We start from the raw sequence: 21602 nt of genomic DNA, 5'->3' as shown, positions 1-21602 counted from the left end.
AGAACATCCTAACATCTAGTGCAATCATCCTCCTGGTCTCCAGTGCTGCAGGTGCCAGGGTCCCCACATCATACCTGGGGAAGCTGGAGCTACCACTTACCAGGAGGAGTGCTGCTCCAGTGGTGCCTGGGAGCTGTGGCTGAACCACTTCACTGCCAGAGGAAGAGAACTGGGGCTTTCCCAGTGGAACCACTGCCCTTTCCAGAGCCTCAACATGGACACGGGTGTTTTTCAAACACTGCTTAAAAATGTTTCCTTTGACCTTGCTGGCAGGAATGGCTGTTGCCTGGCTCAAACCTTTGAAACTCGCTGGATGTTCTTTTTCTGTTCGCCCACCTAAAAGCAAATGCAAGGCTGTACAGGCACTTTCGCTTCCTACTCGTAACTAGTCAGAATGTATTAACTTCTTTGAGCTAATTTGAGCAATTACACAGGAATTGAGTTGTGATGGGTTGAAGGGTGCAGAGGCACAAAGAGCCACAAAGCGTGGTTGTTCTTCAAATTTTACCTTTATTTTTATATTGAAAAGGGTTGAAAGCTTATTTAAAATCAAAAGTGCTGCTCCCATTCATCTTACAAAGGCTCCAAGCAAACACTGTCTGAGATGCTATGTGCAACTTTGGCAGCAGTCCCAGCATGTTCCTGCCCCTGTGCTGCCCTGTTGTGCAGGCACAGCTAGATGTGCAGCTGCACTGGAGTCACATACAGCTGAGGAAGAGAGGCAGGCTCCGACTCTGTGCTCCCACAGCTTTGTGCCCTCAGCTCCTCCAAAGGGGCAACCGCAGATCCGAGGCGTTGTCTGACCATAATCCCCCCCCTCCCTGTATTAGTGAACATCTCTTTGCTCTGTGCTGAGAGGCAGCACTGAGGAAGAAAGAAACCTTGAATTGCCTCTCATTTTAAAGATCAATTCTGTTACCATTTCAGGCAAATTGTGTGTCACATCAACTGGCCTACTACAGCCATGAGTCCAGTGCTGCAGAAGCACAAATGATTGCTTGTTTATAGGAAAAGGCATTTGAAATATGTAATAACCTTAAAGCACATTAAGTTCCTGCTGGCTGCGTTAAGCTCTTCTGTATTGCTTCACTGTAACACACAGGAAAATCCACCAAGGCATTAGACTTCCTCACATGACTTGGACAGCCAGTTGCAAGTCTTCAGATGGAATCCAGCATGGAGGTAAGGATATCACCACATGTCCTACGTGGGTTCTAGCCTCCTTTTCTTCAGGTTTTGACTTCTCCTGAGGGGACTGCACTCTGCCAAACAAGGAGACAGGGAGAAATGGAAGTTTATTCAAGCTTTTCTTTTGCTTCTAAAAGTGCACCTCAATTTTTTTTTCTAGCTCTTCCTAGACAGGACAGTTGGATAGCAGAAACAGATAGTTCTCCTAGCCCACTCTTGCAGCATCTACAGGCAGGTCCAAGAAGAGAGGAATGGTTCTCCCACTCGTTTACTTGTTTACCAGTGCTGCTTTTAGTGCTGAGAGCCACTGTTAAGCCAGAACTTGGTCATGCTTTGGTACCACGTACCTGAAGTATGCTGGTTGCTGCTCATGATGGTAGCAGATGGCTGCAGTTGTGCAAGCCTAGCAGAAGCTTTGTGATAGTTCATTCTGTGGGGTGTCCTGTTACGAGTAGTCATCTGATGACAACCACTGGGTGTTTCAGGTGTCTGTTGTTTGGCTGATGGGTCTGCCATTTCGTGACCCAATATCTTAAGATCAATGGTCTCCAAGGAAATGTCCCAAAGTTCAGGATCATCTAGAAGGCATGAAAAACTGATCAAACCAAAGACAATGGTAATGTACTGCAGGAGTGACAGGAACACCAGCATCAGTGCACTCTTTTCCTACAAGTGCTGGTAACTATTGAAGTTAAGCTGTAAAGCATCTTCTATGTCAGTGCACAGCAGGGGATGGTGCTCTGGACTTCCAGGCACCATGGCGTGTGACTCAAATAGCCACAGCTATGTTAAGACAAGACATCCTCCACCCCCATCCCACTCCAAATGTTGTGCTTCTGTGCAGTATCACTTCAGGAAAAGGGTTTATCAAACAGTATAACTGAAAAGCAAACGTGTGAAACCCCTCACGGTGATGGACACCGCTGCCTTGCCACTCAAGCAAAATTTGTTGTTGTTAAGATCAGACTCATGCTCACACTTCTGTCACTCCAGCCTTCTCAGAACTTTTACCATTGCACTGTACCGTGAAGAGTTGATTTAAATGATAATGATTTAATACTCTATTACGTATTGCTTTTTGGCTGACCTGCAAAGAACTCCTCTTCTATTGCTAGTTCCTGTTGTACTGCTGCTGGAGTGCTGTGCTTTACAGGAGGATTGGGTATTGCTGGATGGAGGTAACACAAGAAGAGATTAATATTAGAAATAAATACAGGCAAACAGTTTTACTCCTTCTTATCAGAGCCAGAGTGTCAAATGATAAGCAGCAGCTGCCACCAGGTACCCTCTTTTTTCTAAGAGCTGGTTACATTTTGGTATGTGGAACAGCAAGATTCTGTACCTGATGATGGCTGATGGGAGCAACTGCACTACTTTAGAATGGATTTTAGCCTGTTTACCCAATCCCCAAGTTCCTGCTTATCCCACAGCTGATCAGACTTCCCCATGAGTAAAGAGCAACCTACTAGTAGCTAATGCAAAATTACTTGCCTGCAACCACCCCAGTGAAGTGCTGCAGCCTCAGCTCAGGTGCAGCATGTTAATAGTACTGTCAACAGCTGTTGTGCTGCATGATGCTTTTGGGTAGTTGAAAAGTTGTAGTTTAAAGATGCAGTTTTAGAACTGACATTCCTGCTTCTTTAAGAACACGAAGGGTGGGGAAGTGTGCTAATCCTCCTTCTTTTGGCCTCAAAGGTGTGTAGACAGTACACTACAAAAGCAGGTGGAACTAGTCAGGCTCCACTAGAGAAGGTAGCATGTGCCTGCCAGCAACTATTGTTGAAACTGTCCATATTTAATGCTGAGTCTTACCGTGTTTGCTGCTGGGAGAAACGACAGGAACCTGATGTTTTTTCTCCATCTGTTCCCGGAACTGTTGCTGTAGCTGCTTTTGTCTCAATTTCCGCTGGTAAGTGGCATCACATTCAATAGCTGAAGAGTCTGTATTTCTGTCCCGCCCCCACCCAGGGAATCACAGTGTTAAACAGGATTTCAGCAACTACTTTTGATGAAGAAAAAGATGCATAAAGAAGTAACAGCAAGAGAAAAATATTATCCACTAAACCAGCATTTTATAGCATCCTCCAAATTGGCCTGTCCATGTGTTTTAACAGTGCAGTAACTTCCAATGGAGCTTACAAAATCAGTTTATGATAGTGGTCTTACCTGGAGCTATTTAGCTGTTTCTGACCTACTGTCACTGCAGCAGCCTTTGGCTGACCAGGCTTACAATCAGATGCCATCTCACAACGTTGCCTTGCTGCTGAGTTCTCTCTTTGCAAACAGCTATTGTATCTTGCTTTCTCTATTTCAGGCTCATAGTCTTGTCTTTTAGCTTTGACCAAATCTAACTCAGGAGGTACCTAGTAAAGGAAAAAAGAAAACATGTTCAGGAACTTCCTTTGCCAAGTTAAAGACTCTTTTATACAGTACTGTTGAAAATCTAGCTTGTTTGCTGTAAGTGGAATAGTAAGGAAGGAAACTGAAACACATTTTGAGTACAAAGTCATTCAGTTAATTACTGAATTTATGGGACTCTGGGTTAGTTTAATAGCTCAGTGCTTCATGGCAGATGATAGGCCTTGTCTCCACATACTGTACTGTCTGCAAACCAGAACACATGCTGGAGATCAATGCAGAATTCTACAGCTTCTCAGAAAAGCTCGCAAGTCTGTTGTTGAATCTGTCAGTTTTGCCAGTTCCATTTTCATGGCTGTATTAAAGGGCATGGCAAACCTTTATGCAGCTCTGCAGGCATGAGGTCACTGAGGAAGGCACACCATTCTCTTTTTAGTAAAGCTGGGATGGTTTGGCTCTGTGAATTTACAAATCTGTGGCAAAGCTGCTAGCAGATAATGACCCTGGCAAAGCAAAGATCTTCGCCATCTTTACTTGGCAAGGTGTCGCTTTGGATCTGCTCCCGTAGTCTAATTTAGCTAGACAGAAAGCCCTTACAGCTCCAGGCTGGCTAGCAGAGTCTAGCAAATCCTAGTACGATGAAGGCAACTTTACTTTGGAAGTTCACAGATCAGCAGTTCTAAAAGACTGACTTTTTGCTCTATCAGCAAGCCAGGTTACCTCTTAGAAGCCTACTGCCCCCAGCTGGTACGCATCAGGAGCTAACAAACACGATTAATGCTGGCTCCTGAGGTGCAACCTCACTAACAGCCAGGACAACTTTAATATTATGAAGACTGCTGTTACATCGCAGCATGCTTATGAATTGTGATGGCTCTGAAAGACTGGGGTTACAGTATGGTTGTCACTGATGCTGTACATCACAATTTGCTGTCTCTCTCTGAACCAAAGACCTCCAAATGGGGCATTTCTCCATGGTGTTCGTTACCTCAGAAGGTTCAACAACCTAGTGTTTAACAGGTAAAGTAACTGCAGCTCTTCCTTTGCAAACTGAAACCTAAGGAGGTAAGGAGTCTGAAAAGCAAAGCAAGATGTAATGTGGCTTCTTATCCTTCAGGAAGGATAAGAGCCATCATTATGGCAGGGAAAATAAGTGTTCAAGTACACATCAGTTGTACATGCTAATTCATCATACGTTCAAGAGCCACAGTTTGCCAGTAGCATCATATCAAATATTAAAGCAAATAATTTGGAGCATAGCTCTTCCTAATGTTATTTGTCATCCTCCAGCAGCCAAGTCCCATACATCCTGTTCTCATAATTCAGTTGCAAAATTCAGATACCAGTACATTTTTGAAGTCAGGCAGAGGACATTTGCAGGGCCATTTGTACACTCCTCATACAACACCAAAACAAAATGGTGTGACCTGTTTTGCTCTTCTGTGGTAAAACTTCAAAGTGACTGGCAAGAGTTACAAGTTGTTGTGGGTCCAGTCTAAACAGTTTGGTTTGCTCTTTCTACCACAGATGCATTTAGTAGTCTGTGGTGTTCTTTTGGAAAGGATCCGATTTGGTTAACTGACAGATGAAACCACCTGTAGAAACTACCTTTCTTTGAGACTTCAGAACAAAACCACTGGTACAGAATAACTACTTTGTTAACTACTCTAGCAAAAAAAAGAGGGGTTAAATACAGGGGCACTATACATTTTGTCACAAGGACCACGCTGAGTCTATCTAGCTGTGATATGCAGTAGAGTTTTAATACTAATTAGTAGAAGGACAGAGCAACCATCAATGAACATATTGACATCGCTACTTTATGGGTTTTGCTTAAAATTAAGGGAAAGTTCTAGCTACAACAAGCAGCTTTGGTATGTGACCCACCTGGTATTGTTTCTAGGATATCCTGGGCTATGCTAATAATATCTGTATGAAGGGGAAAGTCTTTTTCATGAAAAAAAAATCCTATTTTCAGCCAGAGCTTCCTGAAGTTTAAAGAATGCTCCGTTTTCCTGCTTCCCACTGGCTAACATATAGGTTGTTGGCTTGAGAGACTAAATCAAATAGTCCTCATTTTGCAGGAATGCACACAGGAGCTGTACCTGCTTTAGGGTAGGTTACACAGATAATAGAGACAGTGTCTGCTTATTCTTTGGCCGTGCCCATAGCCTCTGGCTTTACAACCTATTACAGCAATTGGAAACTGTGTCACTATATGCAGGCGTTTCCTATCCTGTTTTAAAATATTATTCCTGATAAAGTTCAGTAATGAGAGGAATATAACATGTTTGATTTTTAAAATTCATAATAGGAAACTGGATTGTGCTGTACCACTGACAATGAGAACAGAGAGAGATGTATTCTGGTTTTGCCCAATGCAGGTCAAAAGCATACAAGCAAAGAAACATGCACGCAGCCTTGACAGACTCTATTCTCCTAAACACTTTCCTTTCATCTCTGTGATAAATATATGCCTTGACACTGGTATCTTTGCTGATACACATTTAAAACAGAAGTGACTAGATGAGAGCAATGAACTGGGTGCTGCAGCTGAAAAACCATAAACAGTCTTAAGAATTACAGCACATGGAGAAAATATCATCTACAAGCTAGTTTCAACAGTTTAGTGTTTCTTATGGTAACACTTAACCTGCTCTGAAGACAGACAGATCTATGCATTACAGGCAATGAACAGAGAGACTTGGACAACATGGCCATAAATATCACGAGATCTTGAGTAGCATACTGTTTCTTCACCATAGTAATCTTGTCTGCTGAAAACAGTCAAATTTAGAGTAGTTGGGGTAAAATGTCAGGGAAGAACTCTGTAACAAACAGTTCACACAAACTAGCAGGTAAAGGCCCCTAGCCAGAAACATTTGGGGATGAGATGCATTATTTATAATCTTTGCAATATGAAGGACCAGGACCAGCAGATGTCCTACAGCCCCTGCTCCAACAGCCCATGTACTGCACCTGACGTGGAAGCTTATTCACAGCTCGTAGGTAGTCTTTGTCTAGGATGCAGTTCCCAAGAGCATTTCCAAAGCACCTGTGAAACAAGAGAGCTCACTGTGACTGAAAATAACACTTAATTCTCATGTAACTTCTGAAAACGTACAAGTACTGATCTGCACTTACTTGAGTGCCCTCTTCAGTCCATCTGTTACTGCCTCCTTTCTTGCCTTTTCTAGGGACAAGGCCTTAGACTTTAGGCCTTCACTGACTCCATACCCCACGTCTTCATGGTATGACCCATCCTGCAATGAAATGTTAAAATTACAAACTATAAATGAATTTTTGCACATACAGCACTTCTTGTTAGATGCTGTACTCTCCTAAGCCTGATCACTTGCTCTTAGCTGGTTGTTCTATAGCAAGGTCAATGTTTTGGACCCCTCTAGATTCTCTAACGTAGTACAGTACTCAAGAGCCACAGCCTGACCTATGCATGAACTTTAATTCACAGCTTCAGGCATTTGCTTAACTATAAACACAGCAAACAAAAACTCCACTTACCTTAAGCTGAACTTTCACAAATGCACAGACCCCCACATAGAACTTGCCATTGTTGAGGTCAACAAAGTCTGGGGGAGGGAAAAGTAACATCCTAAATAATGCAAAAGACTTCTGATCTAAATTTAGGTCTTATTTTGTCTTTTCCTTCATAAACCTGTACTATACTTGCTGAATGTGCCTAAGATACTGTAATGGAGCACGACTTTGAAATATTAACTGTAGTTTGAGAATGCTGACTTGCATATATGCTCTGGGCATGTTATGTGATACTTTCTGGTTATTAGTGGCTAGACCTGCCAACAGTGACAGCCTGCTACTATGTGTATAAACTTAAACACATGTAAGAAAGAAAGAAAGAACTGAAAATTTTACTTCTCATTCAATTACATATCCTACATGTTCAAAGCATCAGAATTTTTTCAGCTGGAAGGGAATATAAAAGCATCAGTTTATAAAAACAGCAATAGAAAAATAACCGTTGTGTATAAAAGTAACTTGTTCCTATTACATAGTAGAAGTCTCCAGTTTGTGAAATTTTGCACAAGGTTTTATCCAGGACAAAATGTCTGAAGAGCTTAACAGGTTGCAATACAACTCCCAATCCAGAATCTCTAATATACTTTATTTTACACCAAAAGCAATGCTATGTAATATACATTGGGCACTCCAGCTAGCAGTCTTACAAGTCTGACATGTCCCATGATACATGTCTGAAATTAAATGCTTTGAAGTTCAAGTAACTGTACTCTGGGGTCCAAAAGTCAAAAGTTCTTCTGTACTCATCTGGTCTATTTGTTCAAACTGTTTTATATAAACCTGCTGGGGGTGCAAGCTCATTTTCTACCCAGGAATTTAAAATCAAACATAACAGAATCTTCTGTCTCTGAATTTCTAAGGAATGTTTTGTTATGGCATTATTTGAAAACCATAAAAGGTAGAAGGATGTCAGCTTTTTCTTCACTGAAAAGAGTGGTGGTAGTGGTAAAGTGGTAAAGAATAGATGGGAAGCAATGAAGTAACTTATGTCTAAAATCTACCAGTAGAAAGAGGTAAGAAAAGATTTCTGAACGTGGAAAGGAGGAAGGAGCTACACTTAAGCAGCTTTGTGAGCTACTTCAACAACCAGTCTTCAATCTAAGCATAGCATATCTGCAAGCAAGGACAATACTGTTCTGGTAGGAACTATTTCAGCTATTGAGATGTGAGAGCTTAAGCTTTAAGATGACCTGAATATCATTTTCTAGAACAAGCATTTTTCCAAATCTTTCTATTGTAAAAACCTCAAAGCCAGGTACTGGCTAGAAGAGGAATCTGCAGAAAAAGATGGGTCCCTAAAGATTAGGGGAATATTAACTGAGTACAGGAACTTGTTAGAACATAGAAATTACAGGTGAGGATGAAAGTAGTCACAGGGTTGTTGGATGTTATATAGTTTAACTGGAATTACTCTTGACTGAGTGTTCCCATAGAGATCAGAACACTTGATTAGAATAGCTCAAGAGTAATCACAAACACACTTAGAATAATGACTACAACACATTCCAGTGCAAGATCTAAAAAGAAAACACAAGCTCCATTAGTATTCGATTTCTCTCCTTCTTACCAACTGCTAAGACACCTGGAAATTCCACATGCCTCTCCCCAGGTTCTTTGAAGTGATCAAGTTCTAGGATAGATACCCAGGTCTTTATCTGAGAGTCTCTTCCTTCTGCACCTCACAGTGAAGCAAGAGGAAAGACTTCTTTACCCACAAGAGATACTTACCAACATTCTGCTGAGTGACTGAATGAGCCCAGCCATTGAAGCCAAACATCTCATTGGCCAGACTGATTACCTTGTGACTCTCAATGTAACAGACCTGAAAAGCAAAGCATTTATACATAAATATACGTATAGGTACATACATGTGTGCACACATCTATACATACTTTATTTTAAAGAGGGATTACACACATCATCTTACACTACCGACACCTAAGTTCAAGGTTCTGATAATGTGAATAAAAGGACGCTGGTGCAGCTTTTAGATGGCGCACCTTCCTCAAGCACCTGTGATGGGGGTTGATATAACAAAAAAGACTTAATCAGCAGAGCTAGTAGGCATTAAAGAGGGTAAAATGCAGCCAATGTTATATAATACTTTGTATATTCCAGTTCTGGAAAAAAATAAGAAAAATATCTCGATGTTCCACAAGTTGATAAATATTCTCTTGTGAAGGATGAAGCATTGAAAAGTTGTCTTTTTTTTAAGTGTGAAAGGAACCTCAATAGAAGCCAGGGTTTATGCTGTACTGACTTTACTTTTTTATAGACATGTTAAACTATTAGTGGGAAATTATCTTAAAAATAAAACAAATCAAAAACAACCCTCACCCCCCCCCCCAAAAAAAAAATAAAATATTGTAACTTCTTTCTACCCTAGTTTTTCTGGAAATAAAATAAACCAAAATAGTGGGTTGAAACATCTGGGCATGTTTATTCTTACCTTTTGTCCTCCTCCAGCTTGCCGACTACTGATGTATTCTGGACCCAGCCTCTGACGAAGAGCATGCTGGATAGCTTGATATTCACTGGCTGTGTATTGATGCTTGACAAAAAAAAAAAGCAAAATAAGTCTCCCTTCATTTTAGCTCCCCCTTTTCTGCTAATATCACTTCTTAATCCCATTTTTCCACACACTGTCCTTCCAAGAGGTGTATGATCCATTTTTCGAAACAGGTTGTTAACAGACAAGGAAAGACCTCAGGGGGTATGTGTGCATTACATTTGCCATTATATTTCTGCCATTCTTTTCCCTTACTCTTGGAAGTATATGTATACAAGCATTAATTATTGAGCTGTAGCAATTATTTTTCATTTCTCATAACCACCAGCTACATTAGAAAAACTGAGATGAGCCAGGCCTATTAGTATCCTAATTGAAATCTTAATGCAGTCATAATCCTAGTCAATGTTGCCAGGAATATGCATTTAAGATTATGTTTCACCTCTCAAAAAATAAAACATCTCTCTGTGATGAACAAGAGAAATTTATTTTAAAACTCCAACCAAACCCAAGTTTAACCTTACTCTACCACCATATGCCTTCATGGCAGGGTGGATAAGCAGCTCAGGCAAGCAGTCAACCCAGGAATCTCTTGAGGAGCATTCAGCAAATTCTCCTCATGCAGAGAGGTCCTTTGGATAACTCCAGAATCACTGGTATGATCAGATAACAACCAGCATCACTGGAAGCATAAAGTGTTGTAACTTTGGTCCTTCTCTAAGCAGAAGTACAATTTACAATCTGTAAAGGTTAGAGAGGCCTAAATGCATGCTGAAGGATTCAAGCACTAAAATGCTTGTGTTGCTATGCTCTGATGTGAGACAGAACAGAGATTTCACCACCTAAATCATAAGTATTGTGTATGCATGTATTGGCTGCCCTATCATTCAGCAGAACACAGAATCGAATAGAGTGTGTGCCATATATAGAATCATAGAACAGTTAGGGTTGGAAAGGACCTTAAGATCATCAAGTTCCAACCCTCCTGCCATGGGCAGGGACACCTCACACTAAACCATATCACTCAAGGCTTCGTCCAACCTGGTCTTGAACACCGCCAGGGATGGAGCATTCACACCTTCCCTGGGCAACCCATTCCAGTGCCTCACCACCCTAACAGGAAAGAATTTCCTTCTTATATCCAATCTAAACTTCCCCTGTTTAAATTTTAACCCATTACCCCTTGTCCTGTCACTACAGTCCCTAATGAATAGTCCATCCCCAGCATCCCTATAGGCCCCCTTCAGATACTGGAAGGCTGCTAGGAGGTCTCCACGCAGCCTTCTCTTCTCCAGGCTCAACAGCCCCAACTTTCTCAGCCTGTCTTCATACAGGAGGTGCTCCAGTCCCCTGATCATCCTCGTGGCCCTTCTCTGGACTTGTTCCAACAGTTCCATGTCCTTTTTATGTTGAGGACACCAGAACTGCACACAATACTCCAGGTGAGGTCTCACAAGAGCAGAGTAGAGGGGCAGGATCACCTCCTTTGACCTGCTGGTCATGCTCCTTTTGATGCAGCCCAGGATACGGTTGGCTTTCTGGGCTGCAAGTGCACACTGCTGCCTCATGTTCATTTTCTCATCGACCAACACCCCCAAGTCCTTCTCTGCAGGGCTGCTCTGAATCTCTTCTCTGCCCAACCTGTAGCTGTGCCTGGGATTGCTCTGACCCAGGTGTAGGACCTTGCACTTGCCATGGTTAAACTTCATGAGGTTGGCATCAGCCCACCTCACAAGCGTGTCGAGGTCCCTCTGGATGGCATTCCTTCCCTCCAGGGTATCAACCGAACCACACAGCTTGGTGTCATCGGCAAACTTGTTGAGGGTGCACTCAATCCCACTGTCCATGTCAGTGACAAAGATGTTGAACAAGACCGGTCCCAACACCAATCCCTGAGGGACACCACTTGTTACTGGTCTCCAGCCGGACATTGAGCCATTGACCACAACTCTTTGTGTGCGGCCATCCAGCCAGTTCTTTATCCACCGAGTGGTCCATCCATCAAATTGATGTCTCTCCAATTTAGAGACAAGGATGTCGTGTGGGACAGTGTCAAACGCTTTACACAAGTCCAGGTAGATGAGATCAACTGCTCTACCCCTGTCCATCAGTTCCATAGCCCCATCATAGAAGGCCACCAGATTGGTCAGGCAGGATTTCCCCTTAGTGAAGCCATGCTGGCTGTCACCAAGCACCTTGTTGTTTTTCATGTGCCTTAGCATGCCTTCCAGGAGAATCTGCTCCAAGATTTTGCCAGGCAAAATGTTCCAACGCCTGCCAAAACTCTTAAATTTGTATTTGGTTCTATTAAAACTTAAAGAAATAACTGTCTTTTTCTGCACTATAATGCAGCTCTGTAACCAAAAGCCATGAGGGATAAAGGAAGAGTGCACATGACTGTGTCGTATTCAGGAACTTTGTATAAATGCTTACTAGGCAGAAGAAGATTCATCACCAAAAATGTTCTGTGCAAGTAGGTATAGTATAGCTAGGCTTATGGATAGGGCTCCAGCTTTAAAATGAGTAAATATGCAGAGCAGATTTCTGGAAGTGCAAGCATAAAGTTTCTATTTCCCTCTCAGGCAAAAGGAACTGACCTGTCCAAAGCAAGCAACCGAGCTGGTAGTGCTAGAAGTATTGCTGCTGATGCAACTTTCGCCGTCTTTCCATTGACTTTCAGGCATCCTTAAAGATAAAATATAAACACTGAAGATAACAGAACAGTCCATATGAAGACAAGCCAAAAAGCTGTTGGAAGTTCACTGCCCAGTGAGTATAACAATGTTCTGTAATAGATGTGTTAGACATTACAGTACTGTACTTCTCACTCCACAGAAGCACTACAGCCCCAGCTGGAAATCTATTTTCTGATGTTGTTTCAGAACAGTCAAAACTTTCCTTCTTAAATAAGTTAAAATATGTAGGTAGAAATGGCAAGTTTCATCCTAGAAGCAGAAGCACCGCTCCTGTCTTCCATCCATAAAACCAGTAAAGGTGAGCCTAAATTAAATTATATGACGACAGTGAAACAATTACTTTATTTAATGAACAAATACATTATTCTTGCTAGTAAAATGAAATAAATTAAAAAATTCAACAGCATCTAAATCCTGTATAAGATCAGAAACTAGATTGAAAAATTAATAGTGTCTTGAGGCCTTAGTTTAAATATTAAGCTGGTAACAGCTGTTTGGTTTTTAGGTAAATGTATTGTATTATTCTAGGTAAGGAAAACCAGAATTCCCTCTTTCAGCTTCTTCAGCACTGTCTTCCCAGATCGCTTTCAAGATCCATTAATACTTAGAATCTGATGAAAAGCAGAGGCAACTTTCTAAAATTCTACTTGTCGATACCCTGATTCGTCAGTCTTTATTTCAGATTATTGTTTTGACTGTAATCATACTGTCCTGTGTTATGGCGGAATCATATAAACTATGCAGGGTTGAAAAACATATAGATCTGTCAGAATTTTAAGAAGTTGTAGCAGCAATTCAGTAGATGGCACCCTTTTCCAAGCCAGTGTCTCACAACTACCCAGTACTGCATTACCACTCCACCTTGCTGCTGGAGAAGTGCTCTTGCTCAGTTTATACTAAAGGCATGCAAAGGAATTCCAGCAGCACTTCTATATATGCCCAGAAACACAAATGCTGAGTACAGCTGGTATCACAGAATACCAGGTTGCAAAGGACCTCAGGGATCATCTGGTCCAACCTTTCTAAGGCAAAGCGTGACCTAGAGTATGTGTCCCAGCACCCTGACCAGCTAAACCTTAAAAGTGTCCAAAGTTGGGGAACCCACCCTTTCCCTGAAGAGATTATTCCAATGGCTGATTGTTCTCATTGTGAAAAGTTTTCCTCGTGTCCAGTCAGAATCTCCCCAGTAGGAACTTGTGCCCATAAACCCTTGCCTTCCGCCTGTGACTCCTTGTGAAAGGGGAGTCTCCACCTTCTTTGTAGCCACCCTGGAACATGGTGATAAGGTCTCCCCTGAGCCTTCTCTTCTCTAGGCTGAACAAACTCAGTTCTTTCAGCCTTTCTTTCCTCAGAGTGTAGTCTACCACTAAGTCTTTTCTGTGCAATAGAAATGTGAAACAGATCAATATACACACAAGACAGCCAGAGATCTCAGAATAGTTTGAGAAAGTCCAAATCCTCAGCGGAGAGCATTATTAGTCAGTCAGAACCTGGCTAGTACGTACCCTGTCCTAATGTACCGCAGATTCAGCACTTTTAAAACCAAGTAGTTTTCCTAGACTCTAAACAAGGAAGCCAAAGTTTACTGAACTTGGCATACAGTTTTCAGAGAATGGATACTAGTTGTTTCCTTGGCAAGTATGAGCACTGGTAATTATGCCAGGTGTAGCTAAAATTCTCCTTATTTTTGTTTGGCTATAGTTATTCATCTTTGGTACAAAGGTTCTAGATTTGTACAGTGTTCCTACGTCTGAACGTGTTTCATTCAAAAGTTTGCCTCAATTTATGATAAATACAACTGGTTTTGGAAGACAACAAATAGAAATGAATATTACTAGGAGAAACACTTGTGATTTAAGCAGGCTGTTTGCCCTATTAAGCAAAAAGCTCATTGCACTGCAAGGGAGACAAGTAGAGAGAAAATAGTATGTGTGATAGGTGGCAGGGGGAATCAAAGTTTGGACAATGCTACTTTCTTTTTTTCCCCCTTCATTCTAAGAGGCCCAGATCAGATCTTAATCATTACAAAGCCCTTGGGGGAAAAAAATTGCCGACAACGTGTGCATTTGCCTACACAGCCCTATTACCAGTTTGCCACAAATCTTTACGCACAGTGGGTGGGTGGCATTTTGAAGCAAGATTGCTTTAACTGAAAACAGTATTGAGTCCTTTGAAATTTTATATAGTGTGAACCACTATCAGTCTAAATTCTCTGAAAAGATACACCTTTAATGAAACTCTGAATAAGATACAGGAATTGATTCTGAATTAGAATGAGGAAGTACAGAATTCTGCTGAAAACAGCTTCACTTCACATGATTTTAATCCAACAGATCAGATGCTGCTAGAAAATACTAGCAATACCATTCTTTGCAATTAACAGTTTAAAAACATATCAGTGGTTTGTATTCAAATTATAGATTACTCTACAGCTTGTGTGAAGGAGACAGATGATGTCAGTTTAGTTTCAGGCTTTGCCTGTAAGGAACAGTTTGTTTCAGCTGTGAGCCTTGTAAACCAAACACTCTATTAGATCAGTGTGGTGTTTCTTTTTCAATTGGTGAAGCACAGTACAGTAAAGCTCTATATCTCAAAACACTTATCAGAACATTTCAAAGTAACACAACTTTAATGTCAAAATTATTAGAGTAGGAGTTCAGAAGAGAGAAAAGTTAATTCTGCAAATGGAGTTATAAATCTATTTGGATACCAGAGCTAGTGAAGGAAAGGTGCTTCCATTCCTCAGCAGAATATTGTTTCCTCACCTCACCCTCTTCTCACAGTGTTTTGGCTCATGTGAAATATTAATACTGAAGTAGATAACAAGCTATTGAATAGAGTGCAAAAGAGCCTCAAACACCCTTCAGGGTCCAGACAGTGCTAGGGAGACTGCCTGACACATAAACCTGTATCAAAAAGGCTGCATTTTCAAATGATCTTAAAATACGGAAAATTAAAGTTTAAATATACTTACTTTGTATGCAGAATGATAAAAGCAGTTTAACATCAGTGTAAAGACACCTACAAATTATAATTTATTACCTCTGTGATTGTGACTGTTTATTATTTACAGGGAATTCTTTTTAGTTTAGCTATATTCTCAGAAAGTTTTCTTGTCACTGAGAAAAAACACACAGGAGACTACTGCTATTGCACTGTGCTCCAAAAGGTTACCTTGATAGACTGGAACAGGTAAAGAATACCAACAGCTTTTACTACCATCACATTTTGGTTTTGATTTTGTAAAAAATGTCAATAACACAAAAGCTTAAATTGTGAACATATTAGGCACACAATCAGAAATAGGGCTATTTTGTGAAACTGGGTATGAAATACGAATTTCCAACAGCACTTTAGAAGTAGGTATTTACTTGTATGATGGTAGAGAACTGAGCAGCTGCTGAGAAAACTCTGGGTGTGCACACGAATTCCCATGTGGGAAATAAACCAATCTTCTAGAATAGGTAATCCTGAATTTAATCTACCGCTACAGTACAACTACTACTGTAGGTTATGGCAGCAACACCTTCAGCTTCCATGATAGTATGCAGATAACTTTAATTTTCTAAATTAACACTTCCTCACATATCTTTCTACCATATGGTCCATTACCCCAAAAAGAGATTTTGGTCCCAAATCACCTCTATTCCTATCAGTTCCTCTCCGTCTTAACAACCTAGGTTTTTCAATCACGCATTGTGCCTCAGTCTTGTGCTAGGAGTGTCAGTTCCCAGTTCTCTTCGCATGTAAGGTAGAAGCAGGCGGTTTTGCATCACTTCAAAATAGTTTGCATACCATGAATTGTCTAAGAACCAGAGCTTAGGAAATGCTCAGCTAGAACATGTCTGTTTTGAGAAATTAATTGTAGCGTCACATAATCTAAGATACAACTTGAACGTGGACTGTGAACTTTTATAGGGCTTTTTATTCAATCTTCTTCTCTATATGGTTTCTTTCACAGTGAAGCTTTGGTTTGCTGAGTAAAACTCTTTAACATTCTTTCAATAAATGTAATTCCACTGAGCCCACCAAAAGCAAACAGCATGTAGCAACAAGTGATTTAACAGGTAGTAAAGATAACACCACATATTTAACCTAAGGTTCATACTGCTCTAACAAAACATAGAAAAAACTTCAAAAGTTTTATATTTCTGTGGAGTATTCCCTCCTCTGGGAACTCCAAACTATTTTATAAGTTGATTAACCAGTTATGCAAAAGCTGCTTTACCTAACACTGAGCTGAGGCATGTAGCCCTTTTAAGTACAATGGAGCAGATGTTCCTAATCAAGACAGGCCTGTGGGATACAACAGTTTAAAAAGAGTGGAAAATAGATTACGAAATTCCTGTAGAAAAATTGCATACAATAAAACTCTTCAGTTTTGACTTCTGATATCTCTAGGCAAGCAACACTGATGACTTGAGAAAAGTGAGGTAATGGTCTGTTAACTTCAACAGAAGAAAAAGATAGTTGGCATTTTACAGGTTAAACAATGCAATGTACAGGGAGGCCATGAGACCTGGTGTCTACTGTAGACTCAATCTGTCCTCTGATGCTTGCCAATACTGTATTGACACGTGTTACTGATGTTGACTCAGGCCACCTTCTCAGACCAGAGAATAAAAAGGTAAAATATAGCAAGCTTGAGCTGTCTGCAGTAGTTTAAATATATTTGCTTTCAAGACATATGAAAACCACTACCACAATTTCTCCTTAGTTACGGCACGTTAGATTTGACATACCCACAGTCCCACTTCAGTGGAATCTATATATGTGGCTCTGACAGCACAACTTAACCTTTAGATTTACTAGGTATTACTATGCTTACTGCTGGTATGTCTAGGATGAGGGTACCCTCCCTGCACTAAACAGAAAACACTAATGCTTGTTATACTTTTTACTAATTAACATTTTTATAAACACATTGTAAAACTCTTTCTTATCTTCAAATAAGCTTAGCAGAAAAACATCATGCATTTGCGGGGGAGTGTTTCTACTTAAGACTTTTTTTGAATGTATCCACATCAGAAACTAAGCCTATGTGATAAATTCCTGTATTTTTTGGAACATGGGATGAGAAACTCTTCTCCTTACTCATTATGCTAAGTTTCCTGTCATAACAGCATTTACACAGCTGTTGCAAGTTCATCAAACATCAATATATCTATTGCACATTGTTTTATGATCCTGCTTCCCCAGTAATTTCAAATCTAATTCCAGTCCAAACTGGTTAGCTTAATGCAAGTGTTGCTGTGTTTAGAAGGCATGTTTTTTAGATGTTGCTGGTTACTCCTCCCAACACGTTCCTAGTAACAGTGTTATGTGTAAACTACTTCTGTGAAACAGTAACACCTCAGTTACAAAACCAAAAAGTGAACAATCTGCTCTTGCAAAACTGGTTTCACATTTATAGAGACGGAGTAAAAGCAAAGAGAGCTTGTTCTGGAGCTTGGACCTGGCAGAAATATTACTCAAATATCATAAATTATTTATGTTGGTACTTATTTCTAAAAGCCTGTCAGATTGATTTATAACCACATCATTTATGGATAAGCCACTTCAGTCATTGCATGGAAAAGAGCAAGCTTTTTAACTGAAGAGTAATGGTTTGGGACTTACAGGGGAAAAGCTGCCGGTTCAATTGTAACTGTAGAAAGCCTGTCATTTTGCCAAATGCAATTACTACACAAGAGATTAATCCAATCTGGAATCTAAAACATCTGAACCCTATAAGAGCTGTAGGAGATCTGTCAAACTACAGATCATAAAAACTATTGTGATACAGGCAGAGAAGATGCTTCTGGCAGCACAACCATGTTAAGCTGACATACTAATTATGTTACCACAAAAAAAATTTAGAGCTCTCAAGCTCTCCATTTTTCTGTTTTGCTCTAGGTTGACACTGTTTATTTTTAAATGGAAAATCATTTACATTTGAAATTGACAGATTACTTCAGGCATAGGCAAGCCGATACCTATTTTTACCCTTCTGCTTTCTTAGGCAGCAGTGTAAAGTATCTGTTTCTGGAGATACTTTAGGCTTGGGAGAAGGGCTTGTATACTATAGCATGCACTTACCTGCACTATATTACTCTTCAGAAATTAATTTTAAATGGATTATGTGCTTCTACAGTTGCAAAGGAAGTTCAGGTTATTAGGACCTCAGTGTTTATCAGTTATCATGATTGCAAGAGGTCTTAATTGCTGTATTTATTGCAACAGGATATTAAGTCGAATAGTGATAACTTATATGTCAATAACTTTGTGATTCCTTATGTAATCTTATAGATCTATCAAATTTACCACAAATTCTCATTTTAGTGCCCCCTGGGAATAATGGCTATGTAAGTCAACGTTGGGTTTGGTTGCTTACACCTTGAAAATGCAAAGAATTGAACTAGAAAGATCCCTGAGCAAGTCATTTGCTCTATCTGCCTGGATGAAGGCAAAACTGTCAACACAGCTTGGAAGTCATAGAATCAACTGGTTTGGAAAAGACCTTGGGATCACCAAGTCCAACCGTTACCCCAGGACTGTCGAGTCTATCATTAAACCATGTCACTAAGTCTCTTGTCTACATGGTTTTTGAACACTTCCAGGGACGGTGACACAACCACTTCCTTGGGCAGCCTGTGCCAAGGCTTGACAACCCTTCCCATGAAGAAATCTTTCCTGTATATCCAGTCTAAACCTCCCCGTCTCTAAGCTATTTCCTATTGTCCTATCGCTTGTTACTTGGGAGAAGAGACCATTCCCCACCTCTCTCCGTCCTCTTTTTCAGGTAGTTGCAGAGAGTGATGAAGTCCCCCCTTCCCGAGCCTTCTCCTCTCCAGACTAAGCAACTCCAGCTCCCTCGAGACAGCTCCTCATAAGACTTGTGCTTCAGGGCCTGCTTCAGCACAATTCTAAGGAAGGAGTACTTATCAGAGAACGGAACTGTTCCCCGTGTAAGCGTGCCTAAGCAGCACCGAGGCTGTGTACCAGCTTTGGCACTGCCTTTGTGGCTCCAGACACCGAAACCGCCGCAACCCTGCGGCCCCTAGGGCCTCACAGCCGAGAGACTAGGGAGAGCCGCCCAAGGAGCAGTGGGGTTGGCGGCAGGGGAACCAGGCGGGAAGGGGCGGGCAGCGGCCACAGGGCTGGCACCACGATCCCCACCCCAGCAGGCGCTGCCCCTCTGCCGGCGGCGCCAAGGGCTTTCCGCTGAGGAACCACCACACTCCCACCCTCCCCCCGGGGCGCCCGCCAACGGCTGCCCCTCGCGCGCCCTTCGCCCACCGGGTGGCTCCGCTGGAGGGGCCGCCACCATGACCATCAGTGAGGGGAACGAAGGGGAGCTCCTTCCTGCCGGCCGCAGTACCTGGGCCGGGGCGAGGGCCGTCCGCCAGCGACAGTTCGCAGTTCCCGCCTTGCGCAAGAGGAGGTGGAGGAAGGCGGGAGTGACGCCCGGAGCAGCCGCTACGGCAGGGGAGAGGAGCCAAACTTCCTATGGGAGCGGTAAGCGGTGACGCGGGCCCACGGGGAGGGAGGGAAGCCCGGCCCGCGAGCGCGCGCCGCGGGAAGGGCGGGGCTGCGGGGCGCCGCGCTGCGGGGGCGGGGCTTGCGCGTGTCTCGCGCCGGGGGCGCGGGAGGGGAGCGGGGGAGCCGGAGCGCGCGCAACGAGAGGCGGAGAGCCGCGGGCGCGAAGCCGACTTGACCTCCCCTCAGTGCCACCACCGCCACCACCACCACTACCACCACCACCACCGCCGCCTCGCCCTGCCCCGCCCCGCGCCCTGACAGGCAGGTGAGGGGCCTCGCTCGGGGTGGGGAGGGGGGTTACGGCTTCCCACCGGCCGCTGGGGGGAGCCCGGGCCGGGGCGGGGCCTGCGGGAGCCGGTAGCTGCGGGCAGTCGCCGGGGCTGGGCAGGGGTTGTGGTGGTGGTGGGGCGGCCTGTCGTCGCGGGGCTGTCGCTCAGGTAGGTCCGATTCCGGTGGTGGATTCCCCGGGGGCTCCGTGGCCTGTCGGCCGGCCGGAGAGAGAGGGCGCCCGGGCGCGGCCGGGGGAGGTGGCTGAAGTGGGGGGGTCGGGGCCTCGCCGCTGCCGGGCCCCTGCATGCTGTCACCGCTCGGGGGCTGAGTCCCGGCCACCCTCCCCTGGCCCGCGAGGACCACGGCGGGGACGGCCACATCACCCCGAGCTGGCCCGCGTACTGCCGGGCATGGCTCACGGTGGTGGTGCGCTGGAGCGGGTTTGGGTTTGGTTTTGCCTCGTACCGTAGTAGATCCTTCGTGCTTTTCTCATTCGCCTTCCGTATCGTGTTTTTCCGCCCTTATTTTGCCTGTCCTTGGGAAGCGCACGCTTTTGTTGTCTTAGTCACATCATCTGAGGTAATGGTGAGCGGTGTCTTTCTGCCTAAACCTCACGGTGTGGTTGGCTTTTTGTATTTTTCCCTGTGAATGCCAAACCTTCATGTCTCATTTATTTTAAGGCATCTACTACAAAGTAAGTGTCAGCTGATACGGTGCTTTGTTTCTGAATCTGCTGCCAGCCTGAAGCGTGTGTCAGGAACTGCTGTCTTTCCACATCTGTCTTGTTTGTAGCGTGAACTCTACATCTTAATTATGAAGTGTACAATTTATCTTACATGGAATGTTGCATGCGTGATGGAAGTTCACATCATGGTTCATGGCGACATGGTGTGAGATGGTTTAAAGTGAGACCCCAGTGGGAATGGGAGAGGCTAGGAGATGGGGGGAAAAAAAAAGATCTAAAGAAACACTTACGGAGGTGGTGCTGGGGGAAAGCAGTACAACAGCCAAGAGAATCAAAAGCAGATGGGTCTGAATAAAACAGTGTATGTTTAACACTTTATCCAAGCTTGTTTTGGGGTCACATTGGTATATGCAGAGTGGTTGTAGCTGGATAATGTGTTACCACAAATCCAACAGGCTGTAAGCAGAAAGTTGTCTCGTTTGACTGCAGAGTCATAACTCTTAAACAAAAGCCAACTCGGCTAGGATGTCTACAGCAGTAACCTCCACCAGCTGCCTGCCCTCCTTTTCTCCTGGAGGTTACTGCATCTATAGAAGTAGGTGGCTGTGTGTATGTCTCCTGAGCTGCTGTGACCTACAGCCTGACATGTTACTGAATTTTGTGTTGAAAACTGCAGCAGCTCAGATGCTTGCCCCAGTTCAGGGTCACTTATGAGTCAATACACTTACAGCCATATCAAAAAAGATGAGAAGAGAAAAATCACTGCTATTATGAACAGAGTTGGTAGTACTAGAGTTGGTGCTGTTTTTTTTTTTTT

General features: G+C 42.9%; 2 protein-coding genes across 4 annotated transcripts in view; one reads left to right on the top strand and one right to left on the bottom strand.

Moving 5' to 3' along the window:
- Positions 1-1000: 1000 nt before the first annotated feature.
- On the bottom strand, positions 1001-19818 carry RAD52 (RAD52 homolog, DNA repair protein). The gene is made up of 12 exons (XM_061444785.1): positions 19670-19818; positions 12211-12298; positions 9554-9655; positions 8833-8926; positions 7069-7136; positions 6691-6809; positions 6526-6601; positions 3355-3551; positions 3001-3137; positions 2276-2356; positions 1536-1766; positions 1001-1262 (listed from the first exon to the last, which is right to left on the bottom strand). Exons 2-12 carry the CDS (start codon positions 12295-12297, stop codon positions 1204-1206), a joined length of 1251 nt encoding a protein of 416 aa, XP_061300769.1. The 5' UTR covers position 12298; positions 19670-19818; the 3' UTR covers positions 1001-1203.
- Positions 19668-21602, top strand: part of ERC1 (ELKS/RAB6-interacting/CAST family member 1) — a 295399-nt gene continuing 293464 nt past the window's right edge. Inside the window, exon 1 of one of the 3 annotated variants that reach the window (XM_061444782.1) lies at positions 19668-19813. The gene's annotated coding sequence lies outside the window, so the exon portion shown is untranslated. The remainder of the gene's footprint in view (positions 19814-21602) is intronic. The other 2 variants (XM_061444783.1, XM_061444784.1) reach the window with 2 other exon arrangements.

Source organism: Pezoporus flaviventris, unplaced genomic scaffold (assembly GCF_033815535.1).
Source record: "Pezoporus flaviventris isolate CSIRO_AGI_PZ_B2104156 unplaced genomic scaffold, CSIRO_AGI_Pfla_v1 ptg000002l, whole genome shotgun sequence".
NCBI lineage: Eukaryota > Metazoa > Chordata > Aves > Psittaciformes > Psittacidae > Pezoporus > Pezoporus flaviventris.
The sequence above is the reverse complement of the archived record's forward strand: the minus strand, read 5'-3'. Positions and strand labels throughout refer to the sequence as shown.

Bases quoted from the DNA above. Each gene is read 5' to 3' on its own strand.
- RAD52 (XM_061444785.1), bottom strand. From the start codon at position 12,297: ATGCCTGAAAGTCAATGGAAAGACGGCGAAAGTTGCATCAGCAGCAAT. The intron at 9,656-12,210 runs GTCAGTTCCTTT...TTTTTTGTCAAG, and splicing joins CGGTTGCTTGCTTTGGACAG to CATCAATACACAGCCAGTGA. The intron at 3,138-3,354 runs GTAAGACCACTA...GGGGCGGGACAG, and splicing joins AAACAGCTAAATAGCTCCAG to AAATACAGACTCTTCAGCTA.